General features: G+C 41.6%; 1 protein-coding gene across 1 annotated transcript in view; it reads left to right on the top strand.

Moving 5' to 3' along the window:
• The window catches only part of RERE (arginine-glutamic acid dipeptide (RE) repeats), a 181,432-nt gene that overhangs the window by 143,372 nt on the left and 17,227 nt on the right, over nt 1–20,833 (top strand). The window contains 1 exon segment of the mRNA XM_009325270.1: nt 18,727–18,889. Coding sequence (XP_009323545.1) covers nt 18,727–18,889 — 163 coding nt within the window.

Below are 20,833 nucleotides of genomic sequence, written 5' to 3'. Positions count from 1 at the left end.
AGACTGCGATTTCACAAGTGAGGCCTAAGGAATAGAAACGTAGAAATAAATTGAGAAATTATTCGGTTACCGTACAAACAATACCTGCAAGGATGGACCAAAAATAAACAATACATCTTAGCGATGTTACTGTGATTAGATGGGGGGGGTTTTTGTGGGGGGGAGTGGGAATATGAGAGCTAGAATCACTTACAAAATTATGCACGACACTCAAAACGTCTTATAATGTGCTTATAATGTCTGTGGCTAGGTCCAGCATAGTAAAGTGATTTTTAACTGAGAAAATAGTGTTTGTGGTCTGTCTTCCATGTGTCACAGGGTTTCTTTTCCAGAGTTGTGTAATGTCTCAAATCCCTGTTGCTGCAAGATGTCTGCCTTAGTTGTGTCGGCTGGTTGGGTAACTGAACGTGTTTGTAATCAGAAAGGAGCTTGCATCTCGAGTCCATGGCTTTTTGTTTCTTTGAATTTTCCTAAGCCTGCAAGATACGGGGTTTGTGGTTGGTAGAACAGGATGGGCAAAAACTGGACAAACAGATAGGGAAGAGTTAAGCAGAACAGGAAGGCTGTTGTGAGGTAATAATGTTGCTGTTGAATAACTTGAGGTGATGAATTGTTTGAAGCAGCAGATGCCTTTAAGAGCTGAGATGGCTGTCACTGCTGTGTTTTTCTCCTAATTGATGGAGAACTGCACATAAAGCTGAGAGCATTCTTAGGTTATTGAATATTTCATACAGAAAACACAGGGATTCTGCATTTAGAGAGGCTGCAAAGATATCAACCACAGAGAACCTTTTTCTAACACGTAGCTTTAGAAAGTACTTCTCTTTCATGCCTGTTGGACCAAACCGAATCAAATGCATCATGCCTCTGACTGGACTAAGTCACCACTCTTACAAGGCATGTGAGTAACCTCATGAAGTTCAACAAGGTCCTGCACCTGGGTCGGGGCAATCCCCAGTATCAATGCAGACTGGGTGATGAATTGATTGAGAGCAGCCCTGCGGAGAAGGACTCGGGGATACTGGTGGATGAAAAGTTGGATATGATCCGGCAATGTGCGCTTACAGCCCAGGAAGCCAGTCATATCCTGGGCTGCATAAAGTGTGGCCAGCAGGTCAAAAGAGGTGATTCTCCCCCTCTACTGTGTTCTCGTGAGACCCTACCTGGAGTACTGTATCCAGCTCTAGAGTCCATGCTACAAGACAGACATGGACCTGTTAGAGCAGGTCTAGAGGAGGGCTGTGAAAATGATCAGAGGGCTGGAACACCTCACCTATGAAGAAAGGCTGAGAGAGTTGGGGTTGCTCAGCCTGGAGAAGAGAAGGCTCTGGGGAGACCTTATTGCAGCATTTCAGCATATGAAGATGGAGGAAGACTTTTTACCAGGGCCTGTAGTGACAGGACAAGGGGCAACAGTTTTAAACTTAGAGGGTAGATTTAGTTTGGATATAAGGAAGGCATTTTTTTATGATGAGGGTGATGAGACACTGGAAGAGGTTGCCCAGAGAAGTTGTGGATGCTCCATCATTGGAAGTGTTCAGAGTTGGTTTGAATGGTGCTTTGAGCAACCTGATGTAGTGAAAGGTGTCCCTGCCGGTGGCAAGGGGGTTGGACTAGATGTTCTTTGAAGGTTCCTTCCAACCCAAACCGTTCTATGATTCTATGTCTGCCCCAAACTTTAGTTTTGCTTATCCCTTAACTGACACTTCCATTTCACTGAAACAGGTAGGAAGGAGGTGTAATCTGTAACGGAACTTCCCAGTGCTCCTGCAGAATCTATTTAGTGAGTCTTCAAGCACTGAATCTTACTATGATTAAGCTTTGGGTTTTATTATTTCTTCCAGTGTAAAAGCTTGGTGATAGCCCTCGTCAGTGAAGTCTGCTCTTATCCTCTCCTTGAAAGCAGCTACTTGCTGGAGCAGGAGAATGCGAATTCCTTGTGTCTTGGCTCAGCATAGCTCAGATTCCCTGTGATCTTCATGTCTTCTTATTTTCTTCAGCTACTGTTTACAGACAAAAGAAGCCTGTTAAAGGGACATTTCTTTTTAAAGCTAGGAAATAAAATTATTTAGACATTTTAGCCCAAATTCTTAGTCTAAAGAATGTGGAGGTCTAAAGTAGGCGTATGTCAAAATATATATTTTTTTTTCTTGCTTGCTTTGGCTGAAATTCAGTTTTTTGTCTTAGCAAGTCAGGGTTACTCTAAATTAAACCAGGTTTTATATGAGTAAGATCATCACTTTATCCCAGATGCCTTCACTCCTTTTGGACACCAGAGCACTCAGACCGGAATCAAGCAGTGGTGTGTTTCTTTTTCCCTGAAAAATACTACCTGTCTATATTGCCAGAAAATAAATTTTGTAATACCAGACCAATGAGATTTTCTTGGACATGTTGCTATGATCTCGTATTTTCGAGGAGTTGACAGGAGCGGCATATTACAACATGGTACTTAAATAGGCAGGATACTATCTCTTTATCTTCATTCACTCATCACCTAGACCCTGCCAGGAAGAATTGCACGGGTCTTTGTGTCTCGTGTGCTCAGCCACTGCCCCTTCCGGGAATTTCTACCCTTTCTGATTCTAGAGGGATTGGAGGGAGGAAGAAAAAAATCTTAAGGGAGGGCCAGAAAACAAAGCAGAAGGGTCATTTGACAGACCATGAAGTTAGTCTTGTAAAGAGAAAACTGACTTCATCTCCTTGTTCTTTTGTGGGCCTTCTCTTCTGCCTTGACTGGTCTCTCTCCAAGTTCTGTGAAATGGGATAATATCTCGGCCTATTCTGTAAAGGTGCTGCGGAGATAAAACCACTTAAGATTTAGAGAGATTACTCCAAAGCTTGGTTGTAGGAGAGGCTTTGTAAGGACTGGGGTGGACGGGGAAAGGAAAAAGATAGGAGCTGGAGGATTCCCAGAATGATTTGTCATACGATGTCAACGTGGCCTTTCTAAGCTGACCTTTTTACTACATATTTGATGTGATGGGGCAGTATACAGAGAAACCCTTTACAAAAGTTACAAGTATTCGATGTCTACAGGAAACGTTAACTTGTGCACTGCATGTGGTTGTTTGCTGAACCTGGCCCTGAGCCCAAGCGCTGTGTTAAACACTGATCTTGTTTCTCAAATGGAAATCTTCCACAGTTAAAAGGAAAAAGGAGAATGTGTCCCCACCAAATAGACTTTTGGCATTCCAGTTTTCAAACTTACACATGGCAGTGAAATCAACACACTGAACATCCATCTCAAGCTTTTTTCCAGCACTGAGCTGTCATTGGGTCTCCGCATCTTTCTGACAAATTTATTTATAGCATAATATTTTGCTGTAGTAAACCAAATCCAAAATGTAATGCAACTTAATAATAGGTGAAAGCTGGTGTTGCTGTGTCTAGAGCCACAGGTTGGTCGGTTGGTTTGTGGGGGGAGAAATCTGTTCTTAGATTCTTTCAGGGGAGCGAATTCTTAAACTAACTCAGTGTGTACCCACTTCTAGTTAATGGAGTTTTCCATGCGGTAAAGCACTAGTTTTTCCTTCACTCTGATTTACGCTCACGTAATACTAATTTTATAGATGATCACTAAAAATGAAAATATTGTACACAAAGTTGAGGCTGGAAGTCCTAGCTGACAATATAACCTCACTCTACAGTATGTGCTTAAAGGTAAAACCAGGTTAAGTTTACAGTTGCAGTTCTGCTTGCTTCTACCACCTCGATTTCCCCCCCCAGTGGTGTGTTTGAATTCTGTCTGTAATATCTTTTCAGATTCACGATGCGAATGCTAACTTACATCTTCAAGTAGAGCCTCCTGTGTGGCACCACTGTAGTTAAAGGATATGTATACTGAGGGCCGATTTGCAAGTGGCATTGCTTTACAAACCTGCAGCCACCGTTAGGAAGCAATTGAAGAAGGTAGAGGATTCCAGGAAAACAAAAGTGTAAGGAAAAAATGCAATGGGGAATTTTGGTGGCCAATAGGGATGGAAGTGTCTTGTTGAAAGTGCAGGATGCTTCTGTGAGTAGGTTTGTTTGTAAATAGTGCAGTGTATAGGTTGCCCTCTGGTAAACTTATGAAGAGTCATATTCCAACAATTTCAGAAACTTTGTGGCTACAGCTTATCAGATAATAATGGAGTATCCTTTTAAGAGGCGCGCAAGCATAAATGTATACTAGTAGGCTTCACTTTCTCTCAAAGGAGGCCAACAAGTATTGATATAACCTCTTTTTTCTTGTTGTTTTTAAGTTCTCAGTTATAAGCGGTTCTCTTTTAGTTTCTGACACCTTGGTTGCTGTGTTGAATACAAGCCACTAATTAAAATGATCACTCACGCTGCCTAGCGGTAGGTATCAACATGCTGTGACTGTTAGACATGGTAGTAGGGAATAAATGGTGTAATATTCCGTGCATTTGGAATACCTGATCGGTCAGTCTCTGTGTTTCCAAGGCATATTGGCATAGTCTAACTAACAGTAAAGAATTTCTGAGCTCTTATTGATGCAGCTGGAATGAGACTCTTCAGTGTTTATAAACTGGTAATGAGAAACAGGTCTGTGCGGTGGAGGGCTGGGTGGGTGAGAGTGCGATTCCAGGCGAAGTGTGGCGCAGCGGGAGCTGTCAGGCATCGTTCGGAGGAATTGGTTACATAGTTTTGCGTATCTAATAAAGCAGTACGATGAAGCGGTCTTCATCTTAATCTTCAGAAGATTGCTGACTGGGTGAGAATGGCATTTCATTCCTCTTTATCAGAAACTGTCTCAATCTCTACTTAACTTGCAGAAGAACTCAGGAAGGCAGGTAGAGACAGTACAAGCCTAATACCCATGAAGAGGGAAATAAACCTGACTTCGTTTGCATGAGGGAATGAAGCTTTTCTTGGGTAATGAAGTGAAATGTAGAGAGGAGTGTTTCAGGGAAGCAGAAAGGCAGCTCCAGAATAAGATTGCCAGACTCTTGTAAGGAAAACGTTACGTAAGTGGCAGACTGGCTATGGAATAGGTCAGCGCCCTTGCTTGACAGATTTCCTGGGGTCTGCACTTCTTTTTCCTCTGGCATAAGAATGCAGGGCCAGAACAGGCCTGGGGGGATTGCTGAATCCAAAGTTCTGTTGTCACAGGCAACCATCTCTCAAATCCCTTTCATGAACGGATCAAACTTCATATTAAAGCTCGTAAGGTCTATAGCCATTTGTTCTTTTGCCAATACTGCCCTTTTGCTTTAATGGCTCTTCTATCTCCCTGGTGGATAACAGCATGCGGAGCTACAATTCTGTATAATAGGTATTGTACAGAGCCAGATAAATGAAGATGCCTTTTCTAATGCTGCAGCTGCTTTATGTCATCCAGTGGGTCAGAATCTGAAATTTGCCCAACTCGTGAGAAATAGCTGTTAGAAGGTTAGCTTGCCTAGTAGTGTGAATCAGAGCTCTTGGGTTTTACTCCTGCCTCTGAGATCGCTGGTTCTGAGTGGCAGTTGATTTTGGGGTTGATGAAAAATACTATTGCCTTAACTTCATTGTTCCGTCATAATTGTTTTCTTTCCTGCTTACACGGTTCTTCTGTCAGAGGTTAGCATCCCTGTAGTGGACATGACAGAAAGGTAAAAATGAGCCCACTGTTTCATTGCAGTTGACAGTGTAAACCGAAATCCATGACATTTTAAGTTAGCGCGCTTCGTAAAATTAGCTGTGGCAGCCATATCACCTGTCCTGAACCCCTGCTGCGGATGTGGGCCATGTACAGGGAGGACAGGATTAATGGCAGCAGCCCAATTTCATCTCGGAACGCACTGTAGTATGATTTGCAAGACTTCAGGAGTCAGAGCCCTAAGTCATGCCCCAAATTACAGGCACCTTTTTCTTTTCTTATCCCTAATTGTGAAGCGGGGATCAAATTCACTTTCCAAGGGAGTAGCTAGGATTAATGGTTGCTGGAGACACCAGGGCGGAACAGAACTGTAAAGAATTAGCAATTTCTTTCACTTGTGAGCTCACTGTATAGGTGTTACAGTAAGCTACAATGAATTGGTCTTCCTAATACTGCTTTACAACTCTTACCATTGTGTTTCAGTTAAATTTTGCTTGCTAAGGATTTTTTCCTGACAGAAAGAATTTGCGACTGGAGGGAAGCAGCAATAACTGAGGGATAAGCAGCTTACGTGGCAGTTCTTTTGTGGGTTGGGGGGTGGAGGGGTTGCTTGATGTCCTGCTTCAATATTCCTCTCTTCATATATTGCTCTGATAAACAGGAAAACACTTAAGTACCCCTCAACCCTCCACACTTAATCTAGAAAATCTACTGGTTTAGAGAAATGTTCTTGGAGAGCAGTAAAAGGAAAACAGCTGTTGAGGGATCAGATCTGAGAGAAACTAAGTTTGTTTAAAATCAAGGCTTAATGACGGAGATGTCTGAGGGTTTTCGTTTGCAAGTTTGTTGCTTTGTCCGTAACTCAGACTGAATAGTAGAGCAGGAACCCACCCTTCTTAAACCTGTGTCTGTGTAGCGTGTGAATAGTTTTCAGTGATAAGCCTGGTCGTTTGTATGAGTGAGTTTGTGTCCTGGGTTCGGCTGGGATAGAGCCGAAACCAGGACAATTTGATACTTTCCAGGTGTGAAGTGGATGGCTTTCTTCCTCTGTCTGGCTTGTTCAGGTGTTGGACATCCTGTGATAGAGATTTTTATTAAGAAGTCAAATTCTAGCTGTCTTCAGCATGGAATCGGGGTTTGATAGTTTTCATCATGAATTAACCAGTTGTGAGGACTTTGAGGATAGCTGCAATAAAAAAGGGATGGAAAATATTTCTGTTTCTGGGCCATTGCATCTTCACTTTCCTCATCAGCAGTGAGGATTATTTTACAAGGTTTGTTTGCCTCCTGTGTAGTTTTCAGTATTTTCTGAATGCTGTTGTTTTTAATATGACTTTATAATAAACTATTAAAACTCAACAGCTCCCCTGTAGGTCATGAGCTGCAAAGGGAGGAGGCTGTGTGTCAGGGAAGATAATGCATACATTTGACAAGCCAGGCTTTGTGTGATTCATCACAGATGTGTTTGGAAAACCTAAAACATCTGTTACATTGAAATGTGGAATGCAGGTCAGCGTGCAGACACATCAGCAGTCTGAAACGGTGCTGCTAGTGGCAAAGTTGCATTGCTGGTGATTTGTCTCAGAACTAAGAGGACCTTCAATTCTTATTTCTATATTTAAATAAAAGCAGTTACAGCCTGTGACATTCGAGAAACAAATGGATAATTCCTTACTTAACTTTCAGCTCTTCTTGCCCTATTAAAACGGGAAAATCTGATCAAACTCAGAATTTCCATTTGCTTATTTATTTGAGTGTTCTTGTTTCCTTGTTTTTGTGGTATGTTATCTTCTCCGTGACCACTGCCTGCCCAGGAAAGAAATGGGGCTAGGACTGCAGAGCACAGTGCAAGTAATCTGTGTTCTTAATCTAGAGGCAAAAACCTGCTCTCCAAAGGAATAAGGGGGGGGAAAAAAACCTATCTGACATCATGGGAATGAATTCCTATGGAGAACGACATCAGATTCCAATAATAGAATATGGCAAGAATCAGGTTTGTTTTGAAACCTGGTAATAGGATATATTCTAACTTAACCCGAGGAAGGCATGAGACAGACAGTTACACGTAAGGAAATAAACAGAAGTACCAGCTATAATTAACAGGATGACAGTCCTCGGGGGCCCATAAAGTGTCGCAGGATTTACACATTTGACTATTACAGAGAAGCTGCAGCGACTTGGGGATTGGAACTTTTTTCTGGTCCATCCAAGGTGCCCCAGAAGTGTTGAATAACGTGGCCTGTCTGACCTGAAACACTTGCCCACACATGGACTAATTGATGACTTTTAAACTGGAGCCTGAAAGATAGCTAGAAACTTCTTTGTTAAATGTTAGAGACTCCAGTGTCTTCCCAGGTAAGTTGAGCCAGGAACTTGCATTGCAAGATGTAAGCACTTAACCATTTGAGATAATCTTTTCAGGTCAGTAAAATGTCATCCATCTTACCACTGTGTAAATTTCCAGCTGAACAGAAGGGGAATTTGCTGAGCTGTGTAATGGTTCTCTGTTTTAGCTAATGAGGAGTGTGAATGTGCGGGGGTTATTTTATTGCCCCTCCCTAATATTCCAGTGAGAGAAAACCTTTCTAATTCTGATAAGCTCAAAGTCGGTATTTTCTATCATCCCTTCAGTTGTGTTATGTGCCAGTGTCACTCCAGTGAGCCCGAGGCATCCAGTGGAGTGCTGCAGCAATGCAGAGTAGTGATTCTAAGTGACAATTAACTGCAAGTGGTTTGTTTTAAATACCGACTTGCATTATTGCTGCGAAGTAGTCAACTAACAGAACAAATAAAGCTAACAATTATAACATGTGAAATGTTTTGGTAAGTATAGTTTGATTCTATTTGTAAAATTGTCATAATGCAATAATAAAAATATTTTTGAAGCAGTAAAACTTTCTTAATAACTGCAAGCCTAATTTTAGTTGTGCAGAATTAGGAAACAAATCAGCATATGTATACCTTACTGAAATGCAGGAGGATTAAGTTCCCTGCTGAATAGTAAAATTAAATTTTTAATACTTTGTTTAAACAAAAATTATGAAAGTAGAAAATGCTGCTGTCCTTGTGTTTGGAATGTCACTTTCTGCACACGCACGCGCACACACAAATTGGTCCTTCATTTAAATTAATTAAAGTTGACATGCAAACCACAACAGAAAGTAGTCTAGCTGGGGATGAAATTACCAAAGTCTGTCTATATTTTTTGATTGGTTTGAATAGCTGATTGTACTTGGTATAATTCTCAGCCCCTGTATAAAATCCATAAAATAGGAACTGCTGTGGTTGAAGGAATCTTTTTCATTTTCTGGCAGCCATTACATGCTGCCAGTACAAAAACATTTTTTTCTTAACAGTCCTTTTCCAAGCTCAAAAATGGATTTCCCCCCAGCCACTGTCACTCAATTATCGCCTCAGGAAATGCATAGATATAACTGATGATCCCTTTAAAACATCCTGCAGTATTCCACTCCTCCCATCTTTCATTTTTCTTCTCACTCCAGTCATTAAATGTAACATTGCCGATGTATGTTTTATAGGGTGACCCTGACGGCTGTCGCTTTGAGGATGTGCAGAGATAATAAGATTGTGCATGTAATGAAGGGCAGATAAATAGAAAAATGTTTACGGGATGGAGTGCGGTAGTTTTAACTGCTTTATGGCTTGCTTCTCTCTCATATACACGCCCATGTGAACCACCACTGATATCTTTGCTTTAAATAGTGCAAATATGATGTATTATAGGCATTGAGAAAGGTATTGTCGTGATGTAGCCAGTAGCAGTGAAATGGTTTTTTGTCCCACACCTGAACTCTAGCAGTATGCAACCAAGAAACTTAATTATTGAGCTGGTACAAAAAGAAAGTGCAGTTAAAGGGATAATGTATTGGTGCTTGGCACCTTCATTGAGAAAATCCTATTCCTTGTATTGTGCTGCTAAATTCTCGATGTCAACAGCATTGATGGAAAAGTGTATGTGAAGGGGGAAAGACATGATCCAGTGCAGACTATGGTCAGCTCTGCTCTGAAAGCTTTTCTAAATACCTTACGTTTAATTTATCCGCGTATTTATTCCACTCTCCTTTTTGTCCTGGTGTGTGAGATCCAATATTGAGAACTTCTAGTTAACAAGAGACTGGCGGTGAAAGATGTTGCATGAAACAGCTGTGAACCCCAGGACTTTCACGTGGGTTGTAAAATGGAATGAAAGAATTGCTGGCTCAAGAAAATAGGAACTTCTCCCATCTTTGCAAAAGCATTTCATCTCTGTTCGTCAGAAGTACATTGTGCTTAATTCACCTGGCCCACGTGCATTTTGTTAGGGGTAGCGCTTTGGGCATCAAGATGTAAGTGAAAAGGGAAAAAGGCTGAATATTTGCATTTGCTAGGGAGAACAAATGGATGTTGAACAGTGGGTTGGAAGGAACCTGCAATGTATGCCAGCCTGAGCCTCAATAGGAAGAGAGATGCCCTGGCTCCACAGGGACTAAATTACATTCTCCAGGCTCTGTCTGCATGAAGCAGTTTGTACTCCGTGCCAGGTGAAAACATCACATCAGTGCTGAAGAATTGGGCTCTGCTGGAATGGGAGACCCCTCTATGCTGCAGATTGGGCAGCTGAGGCTGAGCAGAGGCTGGTAGAGTTGTGGGGGAAGGCAGGAGGTAGAGGGTAAGCTTAGGAGTGGAGCGGAAAAAAAGTTAAATGGTTGGAGTTAAAAGTGGTCAAGCAAATCAGGATTTCTAACCTCAGAAATTTTGATAATATACGTTGCAAAGGGGAGCTGAGCAGAAAGTAAATCCTCGATAAATGTGTGTAAGGCAAGCAGGTTCTTCACTCTTTCACTATTTTGATAACCTTAATTGATCAAGTGCCAGAGATCCCTGTGGGGCATACCTGGTGACACTGGCAGTGGTTACGCAGTCCTGGAGAACTATAACTGACACTATTAAAGATAGGCTCTAATAATTAATAATGGATGCAGCCAACAGTCTGTGAGTTCCTATGGGGATTAGGAACTCTGTTGATTAACAAAGAGGAGTCTCTGGAGGAAGAAGCCTTAATTACAAAAGCTTTCTTTTCATTCTGGCATGATGTACAGCTGGAGAGAGGGTCAGCAGCTTTTAACTGCGGCTGGGGCTTAAAACAATGCACTAGCGTGCTATGCGTTTGCTTTTGCAGAACTGTTAAAGCTGGTACTTAAATCCCTAAAAATGAAGGGGAAAAAAAAAAAAGAATTGTTTGCATAGAACAGATAGCGAGGGTAAGTTCCATAATATGCTAATTATCTTATTTTCTACCAGTATATGCAACCTTAATTACAAACACTGGAAAAGGTTAGTAAATGAACTACATGAAAATTGTGAGTTAGATGTGGCACAGAGATATGTTATTGGTGTATTTTTCAGGCTATGGGCAATAACATTTAGATTTCGCTGTGGTTTGCTGAAACCATACAGTCAAGTGGTAAGAATGAAACAAGCACATCCAATTGAAAGAAAAGGCAGCTTGTATTGAGGGCGAAAGGAAAGCTGAGCTGTTGAGGAACAGTCAGACGGTACCGTGCTTAATAAGGATGGATAAGCCTATCCAGTAGGCCTGGTTTTGAATTATGAAGGAATTTTAGAGCCTGACTGTCACTGGTGGAGCTGTTCACGTAATTTGAGGTTAATCAGTACAATTGTACTTCTCATACAGGATTGATCTTGGCCAATCTATAAATCTTCTGTCTCTTTGTTTCTGTACGCTGTAAAACTTAAAAAGGATATGCTGAGACTTAATTTGTAAATACTTCATTGACTTTGTCATCTAATGGAAGATGCTGTGCAATGGTTGAGTGTTACTGTGTTACTGCAGATAAATGTTTGTTTCAAATGAGAGATTATTTACATCCTATCTTGCATATTTCTTTCCTTTTTTCTCCCCACTTTGCAGTCCCTGTTCACTGCCTCTTTTCTACTAGTGATGATTCCGTTGCTGTTTGTGTCTTGCCACTTCCAGTTCCCATGCATAATTTTGTTGTAAGAGTTGAGTTTAGTTTGCACTCATGTGTTATGGTTTTTGTTTGTTTGGTTTGGGGTTTTTTAATTATTTGTGAAGGAGGGCAAATATATTCTCTTGGGAGAATTACAGAAATGATCTGTGTGTTTAGGTAACATGAAAAATGAAATTATTGTAGTCTCCTCACTGCTTGAGGAACTTTGGAGGGAAATCTTCAGGTTTCAGACTTGCTTCGGCACTCTCAGGAACAACACAGTTCTCTAATGACCTGTTGTATCATAGGCCCGTGTCAGCTATCCCAACAAAAGCATAATTTGTAGGAGGTAGAAGCTTGCTCTTCCTCTGGTCTGTAGAGGACTAAGCAGGGTAGCAGCGCTCATTTAGCAGAAACAATTAGAAAGCATAAAGCTGTATCTGATTGCAGGTTTTTTCCACAACAAAATGAAATCCAGAAAATGCAGATGGCGCCTCGGCTGGGTTCCCAGGAAATTCTGTGACTGTTCCTGTACTGGGGGTAAATTGACAGCGTAAAAAACCAAGGAGTTAGCCTGGGTTTCTTATATACCTATCTCCTCTTCTGATTCCCACTTGGCCAGCCTGTTTTGCCAGGAGTTTCAAATAAAAAATGAAACTAGCTAGCTTACCTTGCTGTTTGCAGAACAAGGAAACAGAGTATTAAGACAGCCAATCTTGTCCTAAAATTGTAGGTAGAGTTCTTAGCAGAGACGAGGGAGAGAAGGCTGTATTGCCATCCAGAAGATAATAAATGGTAGAGGAACTGCTAGATAAAATGCCTATACTTTTAAAATATGCTAGAGAACTGAGACACCTGCAGGATATTCCTTAGAGAGCATCCCACGATTTCTAATGTGTTTTTTGTAGTGTTAATAAAATATTGCTTGGTTTTTAAAAGCCTCTCTTAAAATTTCAGTAATGTTTTAGATTATGCAGTATTCCTGTGCACCCAAGGTGGACATTAATCAGTGCTACTGAACAAGCTGCTGAGACTTATTGCTTAATTAGAGCATATGCAAACCTATTTGTCATAGTTGGCAGAGGCACGTAGACCAAGCTTAAAATTGTAAAAATGCCTAGGTTCAATTCTTCTGAGCTGCACGCAGCTGCTGTTCTTTCTCTTCCCTGCTGCATTTTTTCAATACTTTAACTTGTTCAGACCAAGACAAGGGTTCCGAATTTTCTCTATCTGGATACAGGCTCATAACAAGAGATAGCCATGCCATGCTCTCCACTCACTGTCCCATTTCTACCTTGATGTGGTAGGCTGTGCTGTTCAGGAGGTCAGGGGATTTGTTGCATGACTGTGCTAGCCTGTTTGCATACATTTGTGCCTCTTGTATTAGCAACTTTTGGGCATGGAGACGTGCGTGATGGAAGGGACTGATGCCTTCAATTTTGCCTCCCAGTCTAACAGTGCATGGCAATATTCTGGGTTGTTCTGTAAAGTTCCAGGAAGCGAGCTGGAGATGACAGACAGCGATACACTAATCTCTACTGAAGGTGTGTGCTATAAGGCTCCCGTTATGCAAAACTCTGCATGTGTAGTCCATTTTCTTGATATGCCCCTTGGCATGCAGGCATTTGAGCAGATGTTATAACCAAGACTGTTAAAGCCAGGGGATTCAGTAGAGGAGGGAGGCACTGGAGACACTGTTTTTACCACAGGACTTTAGTAATAGGGAGCATTAGCTAAATAGAGTTGACTTAGTAAAATCTTGATGCATTCCAGAAAGATTGTGAATTCATTAAGGCCACAGCTGGACAATCTGTTCCCCTCTGGTCTGCCATGACTAGTTTATAGCCATTGAAGAGAGTTGTCATTTACCTTTTCTGTTTAATTGCTGTAAAGCTATTCTCCTCCCCTATGGTTTGTTTGGTTTGTTTTTTTTTTTTTTCCCCTGGCAGAGCTAGGCTCTGGGGAAATTAAACAGCAATTATTATGTTTGCTCACTCTGTTATACCATAACAGATACTTGAAGGTAAGTTGATGTGTTTGTGTGATTGGCTTCCATAGGAGCAGCGTCTGCTGCAGCAGGGCTGTCAAAACCTCTCAAATCCAGAAATGCACACACAGTGTTAATCCTTTGTTTACCTAAGGCAAGACTAAACACAAACATGGGGCACAGCTTGGATTGTGTATTTTACATTTGAAAACTACTGATAAGAAGTGAGAAACCAGGGCATGCAGCGCTTCCTGGTGCTCATGTTAGTTTGTTAAGGGTATGGAAGAGTTAGTAAGGCCTGCCCTGGTGTTTTGTGATGTGGCTTGAAGAGCTTGACTGAGCTGCAAAAACATATGGGTGAGAGCAGTGGGTGACAACGGTGGGAGAGGTGAGAGAAAGGTGCCACATGCCAAGGAAGTAATCTCCTAATAAATGCAGATGGCCTGTGCGGTGCAAGCAGGAGTGCTGGGTTAGGGAGGACGTGGGCTGTTGGGCACTTGAAGACTCTTGTCAGCTCAGCCTCCAGAGCTGAATTGCAGAGAAAGTCCCACTGCTGCATATTCCTGCAGGAGTGGATCTGAACCATTTCTTTCTCTTTAAAAATAATCCCTAGAACAGAGCTAAAAGGAGATGAAGTGTGACTTTCTTTTATGTACCTACAACATGGGGTGAAATGGCCTTGGCAGAAGAAGGCAAGAGATTTGAGGAGTTGTGAGCTCTGGATGTATTTCGAAATTGATGAAAGCTGAACGATGGCTTTTAGTGAAGAGCACATCCCCTCTGTCTTGTGAAACTTCAGTAATGGGAAAGTAGATGTTCTCGAGGAAAGGTGGCATTAAAAGCCTGAACAATGCTTCTCATTTTGCTTTGTATGTGTTTGATGAATTGCTTGGGACAGTTAATCAGATGTTAACATAGAAAAATGGAGTTGTGTTTGCAGAAAAGAGAGGTGGCATTGTATCAAGCGGAGGTGAGGCTGTTACTATGCAGCAGACTAAGCAGATTGGGAGAGAAATGAATCTTCTCCCCACGCTGATGCAAAAAGCTGTTCCTTGATGGAGTTGATCTGGGAGGACGCTAATAGCATCTTCCTTGGATGTGGCACAGTACAGGGATTTGAGCTGCTCATTTGAGGGGTGGTGTTGGAAGTAGACTTGTGGGTCACTTTATTGGGACTTTCCTTCTAACATATTGGATTTATTGGTAAGTGATACAGTTGTGTCAGCAACATCAGTTATCTGGGGGTCTGAGAGATGAGGTGGATTTCAGGGACAGGAGGCAGCCCGTTAGGAGTTCTGGTGAAAGAAGCAGTGACTTGGACATGGAAACCCTTCCTGCTGGACAGTTGCCTCAAAATACTGGCTATATTACCACCAAACATCTGGAACGTTATGACTGCTCTGATTCATTAGACTGGGAGCTTTGCTGAAGAATGGTTTTGCATGTGCTATGAGGGACTGCTTCCTTGAACACTCATGTTCCTCATTTGCATATGCATTATGGGTCATCCATGTATGTGCAGCCCTATGAAATTTTGCTGCTTCACGTTCGAAGCGGTGATAAGCTGGGTCATGCATCATTTAAGTTTACCATTTTGTTGTGAGGCTTTGCAGTGGTTGTTAATGCCTGTTTTATTGGTGGTTCCAGAACTTGATTAAACAGGAGCATGTTATTGGGTGCAGGGAAGAGAAGAGGGTGCCAGAAGCAGCTGGGTGGTCAAAAGAAGACCGTCTCCTCCTAACTTCAGATGGTCTGTGCACTGCAGGCCACTAAACTGGATTAGAGAGTGATGAACAAGGTCACTATTTCAATCAGCAAGTTCAGCCCTCCCTGAACCTGGCTTGCAAGCCTTGAGTTTCTCTTCCACCATCAGCCAGAGACCTCACCACAGGTAGTAGTTGCTTCAATGGTCTCACCCCTTCCTTAATTTATCTCTGAAGTTTGGAAATGAGGGAGATGTTCAACTTAAGAGTGACGAGTATGTATGTTACAATGAAGGATGGTTCAGTCTGCTTTATCTTGTGTGATTTTTAGTGCATATGTTGCTAGCAATACCCAGTTCCTGGCACAAAAAATTTCAAATGAGACATACAATATATTTGCAGGTGGTTGGGTTAGGACTATTCCCCTGGGTGTAGACCTGCTACCCAGAACATCAGATTCAGAGCAGCTGCTCTCAGCCCTCCCCCAGTGAACAAGCACCAGACTGCCTCAGTTCATCATGCTGTTCGCAATTATAGTACAGAGATGTAGGATGTGTTGACTGCGAGACCTTGCGGTGAGGTGAGGTGCGATCGCCAGGAACAAAATGATCATTACAGGCCATTCATGTCAGCAGCATTTATGCTTTTCTGTTTGCTTGCAAGCAAAAACAGCAGCTAATTTGCAAGGCTGCCTTTTGTAAAAGGGCCTTTTGATCAATGCTTGCCTGTGTTAATGTTTCAGTAGGCTATTGATTTCTGCAACAGCTTTTGTTCCCTGAATTTATGTGCGATGGGATTCGGCAGCGCACACTGTGCATGTTTGATTAAAGCTCATTTGACTTCACTTGCAGTGAAGCTGGAAGCTGTTTTTACTCCCTGTTTGTAGAACCAAAGCTTTCCTGACTTATTCCTTTGTGCTCCAGCTTCTGCCACCCATGCAGTCGCCAGTGTATGCTGTTTCTAATCCTTCCAGACTCACTCCACTCCAGCATTTAACCCCTTAGGTAGGCAATATAATATTAGATAGCCAGGCAGCTAGTAAGACCTGGCATGGAATTTTTTCAGTGTCGTACATGTCTAACCTTTGTGTACGTATGTAACATTAACATTCTCTGTGTATGCTTACTCTCTGACTTTTACTTCTTCGTCTTTGTCAGAAAGTTGAGTCACTTACTGAGTCGAGTAGCTGAATTTGAAGTACAGAATATTCTCTAGTCCTTTAATATATCCAGATTTCATAGATGGGGTAAAACTAGTTGTTGAATAAACTTCTATTTCATCTTTATCTGCATGCAGTTGTGACTGCAGTGTCGGGACGGTCTCAGGAAGAAAAGCATTATGATTGTGAAGTTAGTATTTTTTACAAAAATACACCATTTCTTTTTTTAAAAAGTTTGATTTATGATGTAGTGCATGTATAAGTTGTTAAACTTCCCTTGGGACCTGATGGGTTTGCGATGTGTAAATAGACCTCAACTGGGTTCCCGTTTCCTATTTTATGATAGGAGGAAAACAGATTGGTTTGCACTCTGCTGTTGCCGTATATCAGAGGACACATTAATTCACTGACATAGACATGGGATTTACTGACTTGCTCCTTGGTGCTGACACCTCAGATTTGATATAAATGAATTTATAGGTAGAACGTGGCTGGTTTCATTTGCAAGAGACTTTCTACCTCTGAAAAGGATTGCATCAGCTTTTCTGCAGAGCTTCGTCTGCCTCCTGGCACATGTCATATCCTCAGTTTGCCAAACAGTTGTGCTGGATGGACTTTGAGCCCACTTAATGGACTCAAAGTAAAGTGGTATTTCTAAAGCAAACATGTACAGTTGAACATGCAGTAGCAGAGCAGGGTGCTGGGTGTCAGAACTCTGTGTTCTTCCCAGATCTGACATAGCTTGAATGCTCATTGCCAGCCTGCACCCATTCGAGTTTTAGATTCGCTTCAGGAAAGAGTTATTTTTATTTATTTATTTATTTATTTATTTTAGTGGGGCTTTTGTCCTTCAGAATCAACAATTGTAGGTAATAATTAATTTTGGCCACTTAATCCTTCCTCCTCCTAACCAAGTACCACTCTGAATACAGTTTGGTGTGAATATTGTTCAGGTCTGTGGTGGAGATCAGTAGCATCAATCCCAGTCTATAGCAGTGCAGAATAAAAATGCATTTATTCTGTCTGTCACCAGAAATCGAAGTTACGGTTGTGTTTTTCTGGTGTTTCTGTTTTTAAGTTAGGCATTGGTAAAATTCTTAAGTGTCTTAGGTGTCAGCAGTTAATGTCTGAACAACATCATCCTTTTGTCTTTCAAGTGTTTCAGTGGTACAGATGTTAGTTATGGCTGTAATTGCTTGTTTGAGGCCCTTGGGAGAGTTTGGATTAAGGGTGTGTCTTTATTAGAGCTAACTTGAGTGATCTGCCCTGCGTATAGGCTGCAGGATTTCTCCACAGAGGGAGCAGGCTGAGGTTATGTTATTTGATCACATAAAATGCAGTTCAAAGAAACCCTTTTTGTGGGCAATTCAGGTATGTTTGTTCTGATGTTGATTTTTCAAGGGGCTGGTTAGAACTTCACCGTTTTTCTCTTGCAACTTGAAAGAAACAACACCTTTTACCTTAGAGGCAGACAAGTCGCCAGGAAATGATGGGGTTTCAAAGTAAGAGAAAAGAGATTAAAACCACATGCTGTTCTTTAGTTCGGCATTACATCCGCTAGTTTGAATGGCAGCTGCTCCAGATTTTGAATGTAAGCCAGATTCATTATGCTGTGAAATTATCACTCGTTTCTCTAGGTGTGCTCTTTTAACTGCTTAATTAATTTAGATGTGGGCATATATATTCAAATTAAAACAACGATTTACTGTAGTAGGGTTGAGTTATGGTTATAGACATCTCATTGAACACGTTTTTATTCTAACTTTCAGCTTCTTAAACAGGAATATTTAAAAATATCTGTACGCAGAATGTAGGTTGACAAAATGGCAGTACCTGTTTGAATTGATCCTTATCTTTTCTGTAAACACCAGAGAATTCTTAGCAGTTATCAGTTATTTGTTCTGACAACTCACTGAAAGGCAGTACCTCTCCGGATGCAGCGCCTGCTGAGCTGTGCAGAGGTGTCAACAGGATGCTGACAGCAAGGCAAGGGCACCCCCTTCCGAGTTGCTGAGACCAGTAGTGCCAGCAGCATCCAGGTGGAAGCTGGATACGTACTACCCAGCCTCTTTTCTTTTCTAGTGGAGGAGGAGAGGAGTGAGAAGGCGTTTCTTTACTTCTGTTCCTCCCCTGCAAAAGCAAACAAAAAACAATGAGGAGTGTTTTTCTGTCTTATCTAAAGATTTCTTTTGTCTGGCTGAAATACATCATGAAGCTTCCTACAACAATACATGTGCACGCATACAGAGAGCAAAAGGGAGGAAAAAAGCTGACAAGTCAAATTTGCATGCCCCTCTAACATACTCATTCTGTATTTGCAGGGAGAACTAATCACCTTCTATTACTATTGGAAGAAAACCCCTGAAGCAGCAAGTTCTCGAGCCCACCGTAGGCATCGAAGACAGGCTGTGTTTCGGAGAATTAAAACTCGAACCGCTTCCACTCCAGTCAACACTCCCTCCAGGCCCCCCTCCAGTGAATTCTGTAAGTGGAAGCTAAAAGCAACGCATTTATCTTTGTTTAGATGCAGGGAGCAACAGTAATGTAATGGTGCTGTACCTTCAAGTGAACGAAGCAAGGAAATGGGGTTCAGGCAGTTGCCCTCTCCTGTTCCTATACCATTATGCTGGAATGTGGTAGGCGTCTTTGATCACCAAGTGCTTTGTGCAGTTCTCAAACATAAAAGCATCCTGTAAGGATGGAAACATTGCCCTGGTACTGAATTTCCCTACTCTTTTCTTGGTTTTGTGTTGTATTTTCTCCAGGCTTATTACAGTAATGGGAATTAGAAAATGCAAAAAGAAGGAGGTCCATCCCTTTGGAAGGAAGTCCCTTTCATCCTTACTTGGTGACCCATACCTTCTGCTTGATCTCAGACTGTGTGCTGCAGCCAGCACTGTTGTATCTTAATGCATCTTGGAAGAACTTTGGCCTTGACTGAAGCAGAAGTGTCTAAACAAAGAATAATTACCCAAACCAGTGGAATGTACTGCATTGCAAAGGGTTATGATTAGTAATGTCCGTATGGATATATAAGCTTTCATCCTTATGTAAAAGGCTTATGTTACGCTGTGAGTTTTAAGTCTTTCTGTAGACTAAACCCAGCACATTTCACGTACCTTCTAAAGAAAAGGGACTATGTGGAAGGCAGAAATTGGCAGAATCTTACTAAGATGGGGGAGGTAGAGGATGTGGTGAGCAGGCAGGACAGAGAATTCTGGAGAAGGGTATTAGGTAGTAAGAAAGGGCAATTAGCTTCTCCTTGCCGAAATTGATAGGTTTTATTGCTGATTTCTGTGTGCACAAGAAGTGAGGATCTTGCCTCTACAGCTCGGTCCAAGATACTCAGCACTTCAGAGTGCATGTGGCTGGAAGGACCCATCCATATGGATCCGACTGCAGGATGAGAATAAAAATTAATTTAGTAAAAGAAAGCAAGTTCTAGCCTGGTGTCAATTTTGCAGTCAGGGTTTAAACACCTGCAAGAATTAATGTGGAAACTATGGTAGTGCCCTGTGTTAATTTGAAGGGTAATGAGTTGACGGCAAACGCTAGCGGCAAGTGCTGTAGAATCCCTCCCTCTCTATAAGCTGCATGTGTTGCAAAATATCCTCTTGGAACCTTTAGAAAAAACAGTATTCTTGCATCAAGGACTACTTTTCTAATTAAAGATGTGAACAAAAGAAGCCACAGGGCTTTCTGCTTGTGACAAATTATAGACCTGTTATGTTGTGAATTTATAGTGGTGCTAGAAAAATGCAGTACTCTCAATAAGAAAGGATTTACTCCTGAGTTGTTTTAGAAGATGAGGTAAGATACCGGTTTTGTGATGTGTGCAGATTTTCAGTGGTTTAGATGGTGCTTTTTAGCTCACAGCCTTGTAATCAGCTAATTTGCTATATACTGCTTGCCACAAAGGAAAGTGACCCTTTCCGTATTCTCCATTTCTTCGAAACGTGACATTCTTGAAGTGTAAGTTTGCCACAGGTTAAAACTCTTACGGAGGCTTGCAGTAAGAATTGGAAAGCTGGTAGTATCCTTGTAGTACCTCTCGTCCAAAAGAATCGCAACATGTTTTTCAAATGGGTACGTTATATGCAACTATCGTTTCTTCCACCCACAAAATGTATCTAGCTCTTGGGTTAAATATAGCCGCTGTCTAGCAGAGCATAGCAGCAGTCCCCATCTGGTTTAGAAGATGAAGACTAGAAAACAAATAAAAAAACAGAAAAGCCACCGCATGGAATCTAGTAATGTAGGATTTAGGTGTAGAATATTTGATTTCAAATTTGATCAAGTTCTAGAGATATAAACCTCCTTTCTCTTGAAAATTGTGCTTTTGGAACACAGCCTCTCTAACTAAAGCATGAACAGTGTTTGAATGACAACTTAATTGAAAAAGTACTGTGTACTGAATAAAAAGTTGTG

This window comes from Pygoscelis adeliae, unplaced genomic scaffold (assembly GCF_000699105.1).
Source record: "Pygoscelis adeliae isolate BGI_AS28 unplaced genomic scaffold, ASM69910v1 Scaffold36, whole genome shotgun sequence".
In the NCBI taxonomy this organism is placed as follows: Eukaryota; Metazoa; Chordata; class Aves; order Sphenisciformes; family Spheniscidae; genus Pygoscelis; species Pygoscelis adeliae.
The sequence above is the reverse complement of the archived record's forward strand: the minus strand, read 5'-3'. Positions and strand labels throughout refer to the sequence as shown.